Here is an 18,544-nt window from a genome sequence, read left to right as displayed (position 1 = left end):
CAAGTGAGCACAGTGAGTGCATGTAATACCTGCGCATTTTGCATTAATTACTCCAGTGCAAGTGTGACTGGAAGAGTACAAACACATCAGCTCTGTCGATGCGATGGAATTGGACTGAGCGGGAATAATTCCAGTTGAAGATGAATAAAAATATGTTTGTGAACAATTAAATATTCATATTCCAAGCTTAGCACAGTCATGTCAGTGACCCATTTACACGCGAATGAGGTTAATGCGGTGGGTTTGTACAGCATGTACACGTTCGGGCTCAAATATGTGCTTCGCTGTGTCCCTTCATTAAGTTATTACACGTTATTAATATGACGTGTGAAACCTAGGATTCATATAAGGTGACGAGCAGTTGAAAGAATCGCCTCTCTGGTGTTGATCTGGACATGGATGGCGCACCGAGGCCCAGACAGACATTTAACTTAAGCATTTCATCCACAGCTAATGATAACCGAGAAACTCAACTGGACTTTAATAAACATGATTAATAGAATTGCATTATAACAACCGAAATAAGTAATCAAGCTAATTAAAGCAGAGTTTGAGGTAATTATTCAGTAAACAGCCAGAATAACAACAATACTGCTGCTGTGTGGTTGTGTATATATATATATATATATATATATACATATATATATACACATATATATATATATACATATATATATGTATATATATATATACATACACATATATATGTACGTATACATACATATATATGATTTTTCATGCAGATAAATTAAACTATAAATACATTAAACATTAATTTCAAAATCTTATTTGTTATTTGTGACAACAACTTCTCACATTGACCCATTTTGAGAAATTGCTTTGAAACCTAATGTGTTCTAAGAATTTTGCCATAATGAGCAGTGACAGTAGTAACAGCATCTATAACTTGCAGTACAGTGCATAGCACTTGTCTATTATTGTTTATTAACGATGCATAAAGTGCAAACTATCTACCTCTAACGATTTACAATTTCAGCTTGCACAATCAGAATTTGAAATGAAAAAAAAACATGCATGATCCACAGACTCATCGACAATTTAAAAAAAACTACATACTATAATTCATAAGAGGATTTGTGTCAATGACGGTGGGTTTGGTGGCTCTTTAAACAAGTGTGTGTCTGCGGTTCAGTGTGACGCAACTCTGCCGGCCTGTTCCGGATTGTTCTGTCACAGTCCTGCACTGACCTCTACAGAGGAGCCCTGGGGAACCTTCATAGCGGATTTGGCATCTCATTTTTGGGTCCAGCCATGGCCGTCCCCTCCTATCTGTCAGCACAGTGCCCTCGTCTTTTCAGATCACATCTCATCAGACCACCTCCTCCTGCCCCCCTCCCGTCTCTTCTGCGAGTGATACCAAACAAACAAATCTTCTCTATAGCTTGTCTTTGTCTTCTGCTGTTGTGTGTTTAGCACTGTTTTGGCCCTGGAATCTACCATCGCCAATGCATGAGACAAAAGAGAGGGCTCATTAAAGTCTAACAGTGGAACCATGAACTGTCAAGAAGACACAACAAGCGAACAATGGTCTATTAATCCGCATCCACTCAACACCATTCACGAATCAACCTTCGCTGAGCAATTACAGAACAAATTGCTGCACTTATCTCCTAATTTCAGCAAATCTAAAGTCCCATGCTTAGAAAAGATGCTTTATATTCAAAGAGCTTCACGTCAATTTTTTTTTTTTTTCATCCAAATTAAGTAAAAAGGTTTGATCAGTGAAAATGACAGCAACCAATTGTACACTCATGTCATATGCATAGAATTTAAACTGCATTATTTCCATATGACCACAATCGTCATGCTGTCACTCCGAACAGATCGACCCCGGGGTTATTCTGCGGTTCCCAGGGGCCCCCGCACAACATGTTTGTAGCTGTTCTGGCTTGTGCATTTGCAGTGATGATCTCCGAGGCAAAAAACACTGATGTCAGGCCTGCGGTATGCCAGCCTAATCCATAGCTCCTGCTCCAGCGTCAGCTCCAACCGTCTGCCCTGTGTGTCAGGGACAAGCCGCTGCCTCCTCAACCCCCCCCGAGAGAACACAACAGCACCATCAATGACGGTTTCTTACCCCTATATCTGTATGCTGGTCGGCAGACTACAAAGGAACACACCCCCCCCCACACACACACACACAAGCAAAGCAAAGCAAACTGGGTTCTGTTTGCGTTCATTTCCCAGTATCAGTGACCATCAAGCAGATACGGGTGTGTGTTGCCGTTGTAATGGGCCCATTGTGCTCTGCCTCAGGTCCTGGTCTTATCTCCATCACGTGTAAACATACAAATAAACTGAGACACATTTCGGGAGAGGATGAAGGAAGTTGGTGTTTTTCTTGTTTCTTGTTTTTTTTTTTGTTATCTTTGTAGATGACTTTGTTTTATAGGTATGCCTTAAAACCAATATTACAAAAAGAAATGTCTCCATTAGGCCACGGCGTTCCATAACTAGAACCCTAACTGTGTTTTATGAAGCCTTTCAAAAAAACATCTTTTTAAGTTAGAAAAGCTGAAGTGAGAGAAACAGCACAGCTTTAGATTCTTGAAGGGAAAAGGTTTGTTCACACTTACAGTTTCCACTGGTAGACAGTGACAGGGGGGTTGGCGTCAGCCCTGCAGGTCAGCTGAACGTTCTGACGGTTCAGGTACCAGTTTCCATCAAACCCCTCAATCTTTACATCGGGTTCATCTGGAAAAAGAAGACTCGAGGATGTGAGTTATGCAACACAAATGCTGTAAAATAACAACTCCTTCCAGTTAAAGCTGGGGTAGGCAACAGATTTCTGGTGTTGTTGATCAGCAATTCCATAATAACTAATAATAAATTCAGCACCATGTAAATCATATTGAATCAGCTTATGCTAGACTTCTGTTTTGAGTGATTTGTTCTTCACTAGATTGAAATAACCCAGATTATAATGTGTATATATGATCAAACATGATGAAATATTGAAATGTCATGTTTCAAAAACCCCCTTTAAACTGATTAACATGACGAAATGTGTCGGTACTCGATTTCTCTAAACGACTTGTCAATAAGAAATATTCACGTATATGTAAAAAAAATAATAATAATTGTGCACACTCCGGCTTATTTGTGTGTATGATTCTTCAAAAACAAGATTAGATTCTCAAATGTGTTTGGTAGAGGATCTGGTTTACTGTAAACAAAGGTGTTTGCAACATGTCACACAACATCTAGGCGAACGAGATCACACATCTGTTTGCTTTGCGAGCACTGACGGACGCTCACTCGACAACACGACAATGCATCTTTACTCACATTGGACGTTGAGCACCACGCTGTCCGTGATCCTTTCTTCCCGGTACGTCACGATACACGTGAGCTTCTGCTTGTGGGTCTCGCGGCTCGGTATCACCACGTAGTTGCTGCGTATTGTCACCGTCCCGTTTTGGTTGCGAACCTCCTGGAAAGTGGCCTCGCCCTTCAGCCTGGTCTCCCACTTGATCACGCTCGGGGGTTTGCCATTGGCTGACACACACGTGGCAACGGTCATCTTGCGTTTCTGACCCCTAGCCACGATGGTGGGCGTCGTCAAGCTCAAACGTGTCATAGGACGAGCTGTAGAGAAAATCACATTAATGAAATATACCATTTTTTTTTTCCCTTTCTTTCAGTTTCAGTCTCTCTGTAATGTCTCATTTGGTATAATTCAGCAATAGCCAGCTTTAGAATTTAAAGCTACAGATTGAGGTAAGTTCAACTAAACTGCCGAGATAAAAAAACAGTGATGTTTCTCAAACAGGACAAAGTTTACTTCCTTCCTGCCTCAAAGCTCTCACAGACACAGAAGCCGCTTATCTACCAAAAAGCAGAGTCATCCAATTTGAATCCTCTGTGAGTTGCCAATTAAGAATCTAATCTTAGTACATCAAAAGGCAGGATTAAGCAAGTGCACAAGTGAAAGAAATAGGTGATGAAGTGGCCTCTTTGAACGCTGCCAGTTGGTTATCTGCACACAGGTTCTGAGCGCTCACTGAGCCACAGAAGGGTAAGAAAGTCCTGAGAGGCTCAGTGACACAAAAGGAGGACTCAGAGCTGACAAGAAGCTCTGGCAACAAGGACTACTCAAGCCAAGTGTCTTTACTTTACCGGGATGTTATAAAAACAAGGCGACACTCAAAGTTTAATTACATCTCGAATCAAAGTCGACAAACAGCCTTTTCAAAATCTGCCTCTCTCCAAGACAATCTACGTCTGCATTTCAAGCCAAATTACACAACCTGAAGTGGCCTCATTGATTTCCGTCTCACCTGCCATTTTTATTGACTGCTTTCTGTGGTAAACCCCCACCACCACCTTCTTTTAATAAAAGCCATGTGGGTGAAAACGGAACGGTGTTAAATGGCACGTGACCTCAATCATCACGTTAGGAATCGGTCAAAAAGTATTTTCCATTTCATTCCTAAGTATGGAAGGAGAGCCTTGTGGATATGAGCGCACCGTGCAGTCAGAGCAGTTTCCATTGTACCTGACAAGCGTTTCACTGAGGGCTCAGGAGACACGGGGCAGATTTGGGCGTTTTTCATCACAGTGGATCCTCATCGAGCCAGTGGCAACTTGATTTAAAGACGTAGAAGTGGATAATCCTTATATTTACTTGGCTCAAAGTTAAACAAGCTTCATTCACTGTAATGTTCACGCAATCCGATCTGCGCAATCCATCTTTGTTCCACAACATGCAGGGACTTAGACCTGTCAGGAATAAGTGATTGACCAAGGCATGTGGTCTTTAGATCTTCACATCGCCGCCCTAAATGTAGATACACTTTTCCCTCACACAGTCATCCAATTTCATCTCACCGCCGTCCAGTGAGAAAACAACATGCAACCCCAGTGTTAGTGGTTTTGAATTCTTTGGAGGAAGTGGAGGTTTGGAGTTCTCCTTTGTCCTGAGTGGACTGAGGAAATTCCACGGGATAATGCCGTGTCACAAAAGAAAACACAGCATTCAGGCTTTTACAGCCCATGGAAATGTGACTTTGCATAGGCGAACAGTATTTCCTGAGTATAAATGTCAAATAAAAGTTGCTGACAACCTTGGTGTGACTTTTAAAGATGATAACTTCCTCACTAGAGGAGGAAAAAAATGTCAGTCTGGGCTGAAAAGAGGTTACAAAACTCTTAAATTCAAAGGGTTTGCACACGGCCTTAATGAACATAAATCAGAGACAGAGAACTAAAAAAGAACTGCGATTTAACTGCTATCATCAACTCAGTGGGTCTTGGGTTGCTGAAACACAAGATCAGGGTAGTTTTGCCCTTCAAAAATACAGACACTGAGGAATATTTTCACTTTGATTGTTGCCAGTACTTACCAAATACAGTGAGGTTGACCATGTTCTCTCTGTTGCCGGCGGGGAACGTGGTGTACTCGCAGATGTAGGCCGCTTCATCGGACAGCTGCAGGTTGGAGAACACAATGGTGGTGTCCTCCAGTGAGGGCGTGCGGTGGCGCACCGCGGCCTGCTTGAAGCTGACCCGCTCCTTGAAGGGCGGCAGGACGGACACGCCGAGGGCCGGGTTGGCTATGGCCACGTTTTGCTTGGTGCCGTTGAGGAACTTCTGCCAGGTGACTTGGGAGATCTTGACCGGGGGGTTGCTGTTGATGAAAATGCAGCGCAGCTCCACTTGTGAACCCACAAATCCGGACTTACTGGGATCCATCTGTACCATTTGTCCATTGCCACCTAGATTCAACAACACAGAGAGCGAGAGGGAGAGAGAAAACATTTAATTACGATTAACAGGTGTCCAAGGCCAAGCAAAGCACTCCATTCAATAGCAAGTGCATGCGCTGAAAGTCAAGAAGTCAATTCAGCCTCCTAAGTAGTACATGCACGCACGGCACTCGCAGTCAATTCGCAAGACTTGGCCACGGACTCGCCTTATGCCACAGAAGCACCGTCTGCTCCCTATACATCAGCGGCGAAAGTCGCTGCGCGGCGGTGGCTGCGAGTAAAAGCTGGCCGAGTTGTTATTAACATAATGGGCACATCTATACAACCCTGTCTTTGTCACCGAGGGTGCCGTTTCTGATGAGATGGGAGGGCCGAGCGAGAACCAATGCATCACTAATGAACGCGTACAAGGGCAGTGAGCTGGAGCCAAGCCGTCGTCTGCTGTGTTCTCCTCCAACCTACCCGGCAACACACCAGCTAGGCCATTGTAATTTTAATTACTTTTTACTCTCAAATACCTCGACGACTGCCTGGAGCTCCTGTTAACAGAAACAATGTGGAGTCCCTGTGTAAGCACATGAAACAATAAGAACACACACATTAACTATATATATATAAAAAAAACAAAAAGAACCCTCAGCAATTATGCCCCTCTCTTAGTTATCTAAGTCAGTGAGGACTTAAGTAGCCAAAGAGTCAATTAGTACTGTAAACTTCCTGTTAACTGGCCTCTGGTTTAGACTGTCATGCTCACAGTGACCTAATGCTACACTGCAGTGTAAACTTGATGTATTCTATGGCCACAGATTAGCAGTTTACATCCTTTAATTAGATACTCGTGACCGACAACTCGCTTTCATGTGGAACTGAAAGGATCGGCTGCGTGAACTGATGACACTTTTTGAATTCCTTGTCAGTAATTAGGGGAATCAGTGAATGATTGGGGAGTGAATTCATGATTTCATTACATTCGTTGACACAGACGCTGACGCTTGTCCGGTTTACGCATACTAACGTATACTATACTGATACTACAAAAAGAGACTTAAAAGGTTAAGGTTTATTAAAGGTTATTTCACAACTTTAAAACAAAGCTCTATAATTAGCTCCAACACTGACTGCTGCTGTGCTTCTGTGAGAGCAACTCTCATCCACACTTGACCTGGGGTCTGAAATGACCTCAGTCTGAGCAGATGTGCCACTGAATGTCTGCAGGGCTCGAGCATCCTGTTGTCTTCTGACACATCTTTGTTATCTCACGCTCTGATTTATGTTACTTTCCAGGTGAGCTCTGGTGATGAAGCGTTTCCTGGCCGGACGACCCCCCCCCTCCCGACTACACTTGTATTTACACGCTGCCGTAATGATCTGCCGTGGACAGGAAGAAAGACTGACTTCTTCCGTTAATCACAGCGGACTCACAAAGCCACCAGTAAATCAAGTCATAAACAGAGAGGAAAATATGCCGTGGCCCCAAGTGGAGAAGTGGGCCCTGCATGCATTCACCACACACTGAGAAGCTCTTTAACGCAGTCTAACTGCATCACGATGATGAATAATCCCGACATTCAGAGATACAATTTCTACAGGGGGCTTTAAAATGTGTAAGAACACATGAGAGAGATCCATTTATGTCTACACCCACTGAATACAATATCTGCTGCAGTCTATCTTCTACGACACAGGAATGCGAAGCGGAGAGAGGATGGACGAGTAATGTGCGTGCGGGTTGTCAGCGCCATCTAAGCAGCAGCGGCAGCAGCAGCCTCTCCGCTATGAAAAATCTCCTTTTAAAAAGAGGAGATAGTCGGCCGAAGGACACTGGGACACAACACATGCATGAAGAGAGGAAATAGTGGTTGGAGATTACAGCTGGAGGACCATTAAGATGAACAATGTAATCCGTTTCCATCCCTCACAGCAGAGCAGCGCATTACGGGAGATATGTGATTTCTATCCTACGCGCTCACTCAAGCGTAACCTTTGCCGCCAACATCAAATTATATTTGAAAAAAAAAACCAAACAATGTGACAACCTTTTTCCAGATACGGAGTGCACACCCGCTTTCACTTCAGCAAAGATACTTCTCATAGAGATTTAAACTTGTACGATTCGAAAAAGATGACAGATTGATTTACTAATACAGTTTGACAGGGAGGACTGACAACCTTCTCATGTGCACCGTGAGAAACACCTGTGTCCCCGCGCACCTCAGGGCAACGCTGTACCCCATTTTATTTTATAACGCTTCAGATTGCCAGTTGTGGCAGCTATAGTGCGATATTTTATTTTATTTTTTTTTTTTTGGAAATAGAAAAGACAATTTACTGTGTGACAACACTAGTTAAAGTTTAATCTTATGTTGGAGTGAAGTGGGGGAGCGTGTGCGCAGGGGAGAGACGGGCTGTAAAAACTCATAAATATGTACCTGGATAGACTTCACCCACTTGAGCACTAAAACAATAGTGGCAGGGATTGGCTTCAGGCAAAGCTGCAGCCCCTTCTTCGTCCCCCCCCCCACTCGGACTGAACCAAACAAACAGCAGCTATAGTGCAAATGGAAACCAGAGGAATATAGGCATAATTATGCAACTGCAGAGCCCCTCTGTGAAGGACCAGGGGCACCCATGGGGACCCCTTTCATTCAAGGACCGGTGGAGTCCTTGGCTGAGCACACAGTAAAGCTTTAATTACAGGCTAAACCACAGAGCAGCGAAGTTATAGAAGAACTGAGCCACAAAACATGCAAGGGGCATTATGAGGGTGGATTTTGTGTGTGGGTAACGGGATCCAGTGACACGGGGGGGGGGAACAAAAAAGGCAAAAGTGCAGAAGTAGTGAGACGGAGAGGGAGATGAAGGCGAAGGCGGAGCTTCGGGCAGGTTTGTATTTGTGCTGTGGGATTGAGGCTTGCCAGTGTCATGGCGTGAACTGCTGCTGCTGCTTTGTTCCCACACTGACAAGAGGGTGACTGAGGGGGCAGTCATCCCATAATACACCTGAGGCTAGACACTGCCTTGAGAGGTGCCAGTGGAGAGAGAAGCCCCGTTTCTGGAAGGAGAGGCATTACAAACAAAAGCAGAAAGTAAACCCAAGCTGGCAGAATATAAAGAAAAAAAAAAGAGTGGCTTGATTCAGTCCAGGTGAAGTGATTTGGATGGAGGAGGACATCAGGGGCACCATTATAACAGCTGCTGTACCGTCTGGCCGTGCACTGATAGCAAGAGACTCCCAAGGCCTGGCCAGTGAAATGTTTACAGAACTGTAATAAGATCTGGCCTGTCAGGTGGCAAGGAAAAGCATACACTTTTGTGTTGTTTACATATGGCTCACGGGACAACGCAGGGCGCACACTGCACCAAACAACAGCCAACATTCAGTCCAATAGCTCTCCTATCGTGTGCAGACAGTATCAGAACTGCAGGGCGGTCTTGTTCTAAATATACAAGCTGAATAAATGTGCCTCGGTCAGTCATCAGAGGTTTTATTACCCTGGTGGGAAAACAAAACTGGATTCATTTCGACTTGCTATTATGGTTTCAATACAAAATTCACAACATCCATTCATCTGCTTACTCCCAGATATGATTTTGTATAATGTTGAACCAGACCTTGCTTCACAGATAACAGAAAAACACCATCATAAAACCCTAAATTGAAAACCAAGGCACCGTTTCCTTAAGCTTCTTTTCCATAAAACAACTGCTATTTGGCAGCTCATCTCGTAATGGATATGTAACAGCATTGGCTTTTTTTTTTTTCAGCTAAACTGGCCAAGACCCAACCATATTTCAAAAGACAATTATTGGCTCGTTTACCCTTACTCTGGCCACGCTCGTCCAAGAAATATCCATTTGTGGCTGAGTCAAACAAAGTTCAGCATAATTCACATCATGCTGCAGCACAGTGAGGGAGGCAAAGATTTAATAGGACTGAATGCATATTTTAGAAAGAGGCACTTGCTAATATCCTCTTTTTAACGCAGCACCGGGGCAACTTGGCACACTGTCAGCCGCCACTGACAGCTCAGCATCACTGACAAAGACAGAAAACGAGCGATGCAGTGTCGTTACGGGGGGTTTTTTTTTGTCACTTTTCCGGGATGAGGAGCTTCTATTTTGACTGGACTCAGTCCTCTGTGAATCTGTCCGATCATAGCGTTCAATTTAGAATGAATGAACAATGAAAAGTAACCATAATTATCTAAATACATTATATTTAATAACAATTGAATATTGACTTCCACTCAATAAAGATCACATTTCTATTGATAATGACTTTTTTGGTGGCATCGCCCACGCCGCACTCTGGCCCGTCATTATATTTGTGAATGGACTGCGACACGCATGCTTTTCCAGACGTAAAAACGCCATGAGAAATGCTACTTTTGAGCTAATCTTATTAAGGCACATCATCTCCTCATGCTTGATATGAAAACTCGATTGTTACTTAAGTGGGATAGTGCTGGCTCGAACCATTCGGGATAATGACTGTTTAATGTAGCCCCAGTTCCCACGGCAATGGCACAGGCCTCTCGGTTTTCTTATTCATGACCACACATGGTGTGTTTTGGGAGTCGAAATCGTCTCTTACACTCTCTCTCTCTGTGTCCCTCACACACACATTAAAACCCGCCCATTAGTTAATTGTTTATTCTCCTGGTGGAATATTTTTATTGGGTTTTCAGCAACTTCTCAGAGCTCAAGCAGCGGTGTTTCGCTGACAGTATGTTATGTCGAGACATAAGTGCTTTTCAAATGCCGGACAAAATAAATCACGGTACAACACGGGGAGCTATTTCATCGTGTGGAGGCTTTAACACATCCAGATCGGGCACTTTATTTAGCAGGAGTATCTATATACTACGTTTAATGTAGCTCATGGTTGACTGTGGCCATTCGCTTTAAAAGGGCAGGGAGTTTGTTTTAATCTACACTCAGACACTGTTGGACGGTGCTCGAGTCTCCTGGGTAAACAGTGTACCTGCCAAAGCGGCACTCTTTACCCTATGTCTCCCCGTGCAAACACTGAACTGCAAAGGCTGGCGAAACCCCAGTGGAACAGATGGTTAGTGGAACCTTTTCTTCACTATCGGGTTCAAAGTTTGAAACGCACTCATTCATTGAGGACAATGCAACATCTGCTGCACTGTAAATGTTAAAGGAATACTTCGCCGGTTTGAATTTAGCTTTGTACTACTAGAACAGACGTAGCATTTTTGAACAACCTCAGTTTCCCCTGAGTTGAGGAATGTCTTCCTTCTTTTCTGTTAGCGTAGCTGTTAGCAAAGATGGCGGACACTGTTTACATTCTGGGAATGAGGTCCCGTCCCTCTACGAGTGGGAATTAGCGTTGCAGTTTCAAGCCTCGGGCCAAAAAAAGAATGAAGGTGTTGAAACTGAGGTTTGGAAGCACAATTTTTAAAAAATACTACCCCATATTCTAGTAATACAAAGCCAAATCCACATCGGTGAAGTATTCCTTTAAGGATTTTCAGGAATATATTATGTTAGGCAACTTCACAATCTGCTAAATTGTCCGTAGATGTGAGAGTGGATGTTTGTTTTGTCTCTATCTGTCCAGTGTGTGTCCCGCCTGTCGCCCCTTATGTCAGCTGAGATTGGCACAGCACCCCGCGGCGACCCTCACGTGGAGGATAAAGCGCCAGAAAATGGATGCTCTGGAGTAGCTCCACGAAAACGCGCTGTGCGGTTCATCGGAAATATTCCCAACGGTTGTTTGTTTGAGGCGAGACAGAGACGCGTAATGACTGAGTGCCTCAACACAGTGATGTGCGCGTTTTCTACCGGGGATCTAAAATTACAACTTTCAGGTTGGCAGTGCATAACGGCGTCCAGTCGAGCGTACGCGGCACATTCTCACCTAATGTAGCTGCATCCTTGTGTTTCTGAGGCAACGTGAGCCTACACTCTCTCTCACACACACACACACACACACACACACACACGGGCGCACCCCATGAGCTGCTTTAAGGCATTTCAAATGTCATGGGGATTCATCGGTTCGCCTGCAACTGAGCATCTCATCCCAGTTCAGCGGGATAAGGATTCATCTTTGAACGAAACACTAGAAAACACCGAATCTCTTTTGTTTAATTTTATCTGTTTTGTCATCTGACAATTTCTGCTAAAACTATATCTCATGCAGTGCTGGTGGAGTTGCTGTAATTGCTGCTTTTTATTATTCCATTCTGATATTGTAGAGGTAATCTGGGGTTTTAGTTGTCTTTGACCATGGCAATGACAAATGAAACTGGGCCAAAAATACAGCTTGTGGCCCAGAGAGAGGGGGGGGAGAGGGGGAGGGTTACAGACAGGGAGAGAGAAAGAGAGAGAGAGAGAGTAGTGTAAACACAGTACTGAAGAGCTCTGACCCTCCTCCCTCCCCCTGCAGTTTAACTAAACAAGGCCACCACGGTTTCGGTGCAACAACACAAAATAAACAGCGGTGACGTTACCTGACCAAGCGGCCACATGACATCATCCACTGATACCACATAGAGCGCAACTGTCAGTAAACAAGAGGAGCAGGGCAACTATCTGCCCAGGACACGAGCGACTGCCCCTATCACAGCTGCGCTTGTTTGACTGAAACTGTGGCAGACAAACGGGGAACAGATCCAGGTATCTGTGTGTGTGATTCAAATGTGGTCTCTGGAAAAAGTGCTGTAGTAATGCGGTAATAACAGTAATACAATTCGTCAGACAGATCTGAAGTCAAGACACCAGGGAGCACTTTAACAGACCAGTCAACAAAACATCCTCAGAATGAGCTCTGCTGGTTGTTTTTTTCAATAATGCAAATGTTTCCCTGGAATAGGAAAGGGGATGATCAATAAATAAAAAGTTTTGTAAAAAAATAATCCTGGGGGCAGCAGGTGTGAACGGGGAGGGGTTTCATAAATGTGATGTAGGGGATTTTGAAGAGTTACAGGGGAAGGGTGTGCGGTGAGAGTGACACGTAGCAGGTCAGACGCGGGCGAGCAGATTACAGCACTCAGGATATTAAAGTGGAGGCGAGTCGGCGCTGCGGGCGACACACCTACCGTGAAAATCTCTGCATTAGCACGGGGTGACACACAGGCTATGTCCACATTTTAACGTTTGACACAGTCGACATAGCAGAGCGATACAACAAAAAAACGTCTGCAGGAGCATGCGTCTCTTCAGGCCTTTGGGTTTGCAGCAAAAGGTCAAAGAGGTTCTCAGTGAAATTGTTAGGATTAGATGTCATCGGGCCCAGTTCTAAAATTGTGCCTGAACTGGTGTTTTAAAGATATAAAGATAGATTTGTATGTTTCTTGCAAGAATTCAGAAAATAAATGAAACCAAACCCATTTTTACACTAAAATAACATTTCTGCAGTGAAACATTATTTTACTTCCTGTAATATTTGCCTCTCCTGCCAAGAGATGTGGTCTCTGATCACATGCGGTGCATTGAAACATTATCATTTGTCTTTTGATTCAGGTCAGGCTGATACTGACTGTAAAAAAGAAAACCCGGCGCTACTTTGGCACCGGATTTCGAAACCCAACCCATACGAGTGAAAACAATTCAGCTCTGCAGTCACTTTTTCTACGTGAGAGGAACACGCTGCCTGTCCATTAAGTGTCGGTATACAGTGACAGCTTAGTGAACGTAATATGACAACTGTTTCTTTTAAACCCTGGAGTATCATCTCATGAAACCTCTTTTTTTCACACGGCACAATCTACAAGAGCGGTCTTGCGGTGTGACGTGTGAGACTGTCCTCCAATAAAACGTACATATAGGTCGAATGCGGGAATTCCGACCTATATTTACGTTTTCAAAACATGCGCCCCTCGCGGTTGTATACATAACAGCAACCGCTTCCGCCTTAGACGCTGTATCTAGTGGCTTCACCGTTGTCGGCACCGGCAGTCGCGGTTGACCATGGTTCGGTCCCAAACTATACCACTATTTTAATATTTTTACTACCTAACCCTGTCTTTTTTGCCCTAACCCTACCCTCAGTAACATCTGTGCATATTCGAGTTGGAAAATACTACCTTTACGTCGCCTTCAGGGGTTTGAAAAAAACGACCCACAGTCACGTTTTCAGAAAACGACCTATATGTACGTTGCAGGACAGGTTGAGGACAGGTTGTGACGTGTAGGTGACTCGGCCTGAACCAGCACCACGGCAGCAAAAACGAAACCAGCACACGTCGCAGGAAGGAGTCCGGCCTCCATCTCGACACCATCTGCTCTATGGTCCCGCAAGAAAAGACGAGTCTTGCATGTGGCGCTGAAGCTACGCTACGTCCATATGGTTGTGCCAAGCGCTTGATAGCAGGACATTATTATACAACATTAAGAGTTCAAAAACGACACCGCTGAAACTGGATGATCAATCACTGGCTGCACACGAGGACGGGATCCTTAGAGAAAGCAACATCAAGTGGGAGTAAATCCATACACTCCAAGTCAGGTAACCTTTAGAAATACTCAGCGAGAACAAACAATATTATTTTTGCTGTGTTGACCTGTCTTGACCTTTATTGGTTTTTCCTGCCGCTGTTTTTCCCTTCTGCTTGTTTGTTTTTTTTTTTTTTCTCAGCTGATGCTGGCTGGTGGGTGAAAGTCTTTGGGGGAGTGGTGGTGGTGGGGGTCCAGTAAGGATCACCGTTGCATGACCAGTGGCTTATTACACCCAGAAAAGAGAGTAAACAATCAATATTTGATTACAGTCGCTGGTGAATTTATTTCCCTGATACTTCCATTTCCATTCTGCCTTATTGCAGCAGCCTCCGTTGACCTCTTGAAAGGACCTGATGCTGAGCACATCATACATTTTTAAAGATTAAAGATAGAAAAAAAAATAAATAGAGGCATCGGCTGTCATCAAAGTGCATCTCTAATTGTGATTGGGGCATACACAGGACAGCAGGGGCAATGTGCACACAGCCCTGCTATTCACCAAGTGTGTTTTTTTTTTTTCCCCTCCCACATTTCTGGCTCAGGCCATTTATACAGCAGATCCATTAACATATAGGAGAGGGAATTCACACTCCAGCTGGAGTGGGCAGTGGGCTGAAGCCCCAGTCTGCTATCAATTAACAAGCACACTTAGTATGTGTCTGACTCACGATCGTCATGGGACTTGGACAAATGCAGTGTTTGCTCAAATATACTACTGTCTTCAAGAGGACGATTACCAGCGCGTGTCTCAAAAAAGTCTAAAGGAGCATTGACACCTGACACTGCAAGAAACCAGTATACACACACGAGGCATTCACTTCAAATTAATATGATTAGAATTTTTTGCCCTGCAGTCACGTCATTTAGGCATGGATTAGCGTCCTGTTTACACCACGGGAGGGACGATGTGCGCGGCTCCTTAATCTGATAAAGTTCGATATGCTACACACACTTTATCCCATCTTATCATGTTATTCAAATAACCTTTCATATTAGTGATGCGTGTACATTAATAGGCATTCCTTGCATGTGCCGTACAAATGTGAAACATAAACAAATATAAGGGATTGATGCTGATGTGTGGGAGAGCTGGCTGCATGAGAGCATTTCAGCATAAATGCTGGATTCTGGCCTTTGCCAAATTCCCCCCTTTTTCATGTGTGTTTTGATCATAACCCTCGACGAAATCCGCGCGGTTCTCGGCAGAACTCCGAGACCAGGGCTCAACTATTTCCTAAACCACGACCACAGCCTATCTTTCCAAGGCGAGTAAGGCTCCATGTTCCACATACATATAACCGTCGGAATGCTCACCACATCTCAGGGCCGCGTTCATATTCTGCTGCATGTGCTTTCCAGCTGTGTCGGGAGTGTTGTCTTTCCCACCAGGCTCCGAGCGGCATCGTATACAGCCCTCGCGGTTCAGTCAGCTTCCATTCTGTACATCAAAACCTACCGAGTATATTACGAGACATCTGTATCTGACACGACGGTGAATACCTGTGAGTAGATGGAGAATGACTAATGCTGGGAAGCTGATTGTGGACAGCTATTATTTATCTTCATGCATACTGTTCATCGATAGAACGCTTTAAAAGAAACATGAAATAACAGCACTTCGATAGCTGCACAGTTTACGCTACTCTTTCAAGAGAATAACAGCTGGCATGGAGACATAAGTAGGGAACCACAAAGCCACAGAGAGGGGAAAGGAACAGTCTGAAAGCTGAGTCGGGTGGTATGGGTTACTCCAATCTTCACTGGTCGTTAGATGTCTCACAGTGTGTATTGACACAGAGACCCAGGACTCAAAAAGAGAAAATATTTAGTGCTTTCTTTTGCGGCGTGCATGGCAAGAAAACTCCTACGTAACGTGACTGACCAGAGAAAGAGTGGGAGAAGTAATCAAACACGGGAATCGACTATCACAAAACGAGTCTCTTTTGAGTCTTGGTTTCATCTGAAAACTCCACAGTGGGTGGGCTGTGGGCTTGGGGCATTTAAAAAAAACTGTCAGGAAATGAACTCATGGGCTGCTGCTTTTGAATAAAGGTGGAGTCTTCACCGCGTCTGCAGTGCTGAATAAAACAGAATACCTTCGATGACGGTATACTTTTTTATTATTATCTTTATTTATAAGGCGGTTGATTGGTCCATAACATGTCAGAAAATGGCGTTTACCCAGACGTTGAGACACAAACAGAGAGTACTAATATTGAAAGGCATAAAGAAAGGAAAGAAAGAGTTGCACAATAGCTGTAATAACATATATGGGTCATTTCAGAGATTGCCTTGTGTCATCTGTCACATCTAAAGCGCTCATCCAGTGGGAGGAGCTTGGACAGAGAGCCTCGAAACAAACCTCCAACTTCCATTTCTCTCGCAGCTCTGCCTATTGCAGCTTTAAGTAAAAAAAATGAACAATAGTGATGAGAGCTGCCAGAGACGGGAGATTATCCGGCAGTTTGATGCAATTTCGCCGGGGCCAAATTGTAACTGTGACTGCTCCGCTGACAGACTGCGCTATTAAACGAAATCAAAGTAGCGCCGGAAATTACCCCCCCGTGTTAAAAAGTATTCTGTAGTTAAACTCCAGAGCGTTCCAAATTCGGACTTCAAATGCAGAAGTGAAATAACCGAGCGAGAGTGAAACTGGTTCTGACTCGAAAAGCCTCTGACGAACGAAGAAAAAAAAGACAAGTCCACTTGCCAAATCTTGCATTAATATACTGAACGGAGAGAGAGTTTGACCAACTCAACACGGCTTCGTCCCTGTCAGTCCCTCAGGACTTTGGCTAATGGAGAAACATTACACTGCACATACTGCAGGAACCGGCTCCCATGATGTCAGAGATTCTGCTGCCATCAGAAGGAATGCTTTCTGTCGCTGTGTACCTCAGAATCCCTGATGTGCACACCTAACACTTGGACATTCATAACGTCTGCGGACAGGGTTAATAATAATAACGCAGGCGCTGCCTCAAGACACACGAGGTCTGCCCACTGAGAGCCGCATGACGGAAGAAGCTGCACGCTGCACGCAGTGTTATTTTTCCTCGGGGCTGTGGGAGCATTATTTGGAGCTCTTACCCTCACACTGCCCTCCCTTACTGTGTCTTTAACGTGGGCTGTTCACTGTTTGACAGGATTGACAAGCTCCCTGGCAGAGCTGATTAAAAGCTTTAAGGTCAGAGAAGTGGGACAGATATCGAGCGAACACCTGTCTCCTCGCTGTGAGTCAGTCCCCTACTGGGTGTGTCCTCCATTGACATGGGATCAATGGCTCCATTAAGAGCAAACATGGACTCGCTTCTTTCGACAGTGCTGCTTTGGCTTGCAAACAACCTCTTACCTGCCTCTTCCTCTTTTTTTTTTTCTCTTTTCTTTTGCACGCACACACAAAAAAAAAAGTACACACTGTGATATATACATATGTATTTCCATATTCAAACCTAATTTCATCATGATCATCCTCGTAAAATCACTTGCAACGGCGCAAAGCACGGCCGCCTACTGAAGATCTGCCAACGGATTTCGGATCATTAAAGAGATGTTTGAAGTTCACTGGAAGCCTTTTCCACATAAGTTACACAAATTGCAGATTTTGTGAAATCTCAGCCACGTGTTTTCTCCCTCCCTCCCTCCCTCCCTCCCTATCTCTCGCTCTCTCTCTGTTAGTGGTCTGCAGAATTGCAAGCGCTACGGCTGAGCTCTCCAGAGTCATAATCCGCAAATGGACATTTCACTTCACTGCAGCCGAGGTTTGGGCGATAGCGAATTAAGATACCTGTGTCTGTGTAGACGTCGCACTGGTTACGGCACCTCTTCCACCCCCCGCCCCGCCGCACAGCTTCACATGAGAGAAAATGTGCTTCTCCTGACATCGTATCGCACAATTATCTATAAAATAAAACCTAATACCGTGGGCTTTAGCTGCGGGATAAGACCTCAAGGATATCTCAAACCGTCTCCCACACGGCACTCATCATTTCTTTTCATCTCCAGTGTACTTCCATTTTCTCGGGTTCCTGAACCCCCTCCTCCACACACTCACCTAGCTGGTCTTTCGTGATATGATTCCATGGCTTAGCACAGAGGTGCAGTGTGTAGAATTGGTTTTTATCACATTAACGTGGTCTGTAATCAGTTCTTCTTTTGTTTGCCGTGAGAAAATAAAGCCGCCGACTAAACGGACGAGACAGGAAGACTTAGGCTTTTGTCAAACAAACAATGGCAAGCTCAAACTCACATTTCTCGCTCGCCCGTGAAAGAGAATCATTACTCTTGAACTGCATTTCACAGTTTGATCATTGCAGAGAAAAAAAAAAAAACAACAAACAAAAAAACTG

At 44.3% G+C, this 18,544-nt stretch overlaps 1 protein-coding gene across 6 annotated transcripts in view; it reads right to left on the bottom strand.

Annotated features, from left to right (window-relative positions):
- The window catches only part of nectin1b (nectin cell adhesion molecule 1b), a 142,654-nt gene that overhangs the window by 85,293 nt on the left and 38,817 nt on the right, over positions 1 to 18,544 (bottom strand). For all 6 annotated transcript variants that reach the window (XM_044031848.1, XM_044031850.1, XM_044031851.1 and 3 more), the window contains exons 2-4: positions 5,367 to 5,738; positions 3,310 to 3,609; positions 2,598 to 2,715 (exon numbers count right to left, since the gene is read on the bottom strand). In XM_044031848.1, the coding sequence (XP_043887783.1) occupies positions 2,598 to 2,715; positions 3,310 to 3,609; positions 5,367 to 5,738 (790 nt within the window). The remainder of the gene's footprint in view (positions 1 to 2,597; positions 2,716 to 3,309; positions 3,610 to 5,366; positions 5,739 to 18,544) is intronic.

Source organism: Solea senegalensis, linkage group LG8 (genome assembly GCF_019176455.1).
Source record: "Solea senegalensis isolate Sse05_10M linkage group LG8, IFAPA_SoseM_1, whole genome shotgun sequence".
In the NCBI taxonomy this organism is placed as follows: Eukaryota; Metazoa; Chordata; class Actinopteri; order Pleuronectiformes; family Soleidae; genus Solea; species Solea senegalensis.
Note: the sequence above shows the minus strand (reverse complement) of the source record. Positions and strands in the feature narration are given on the sequence as shown.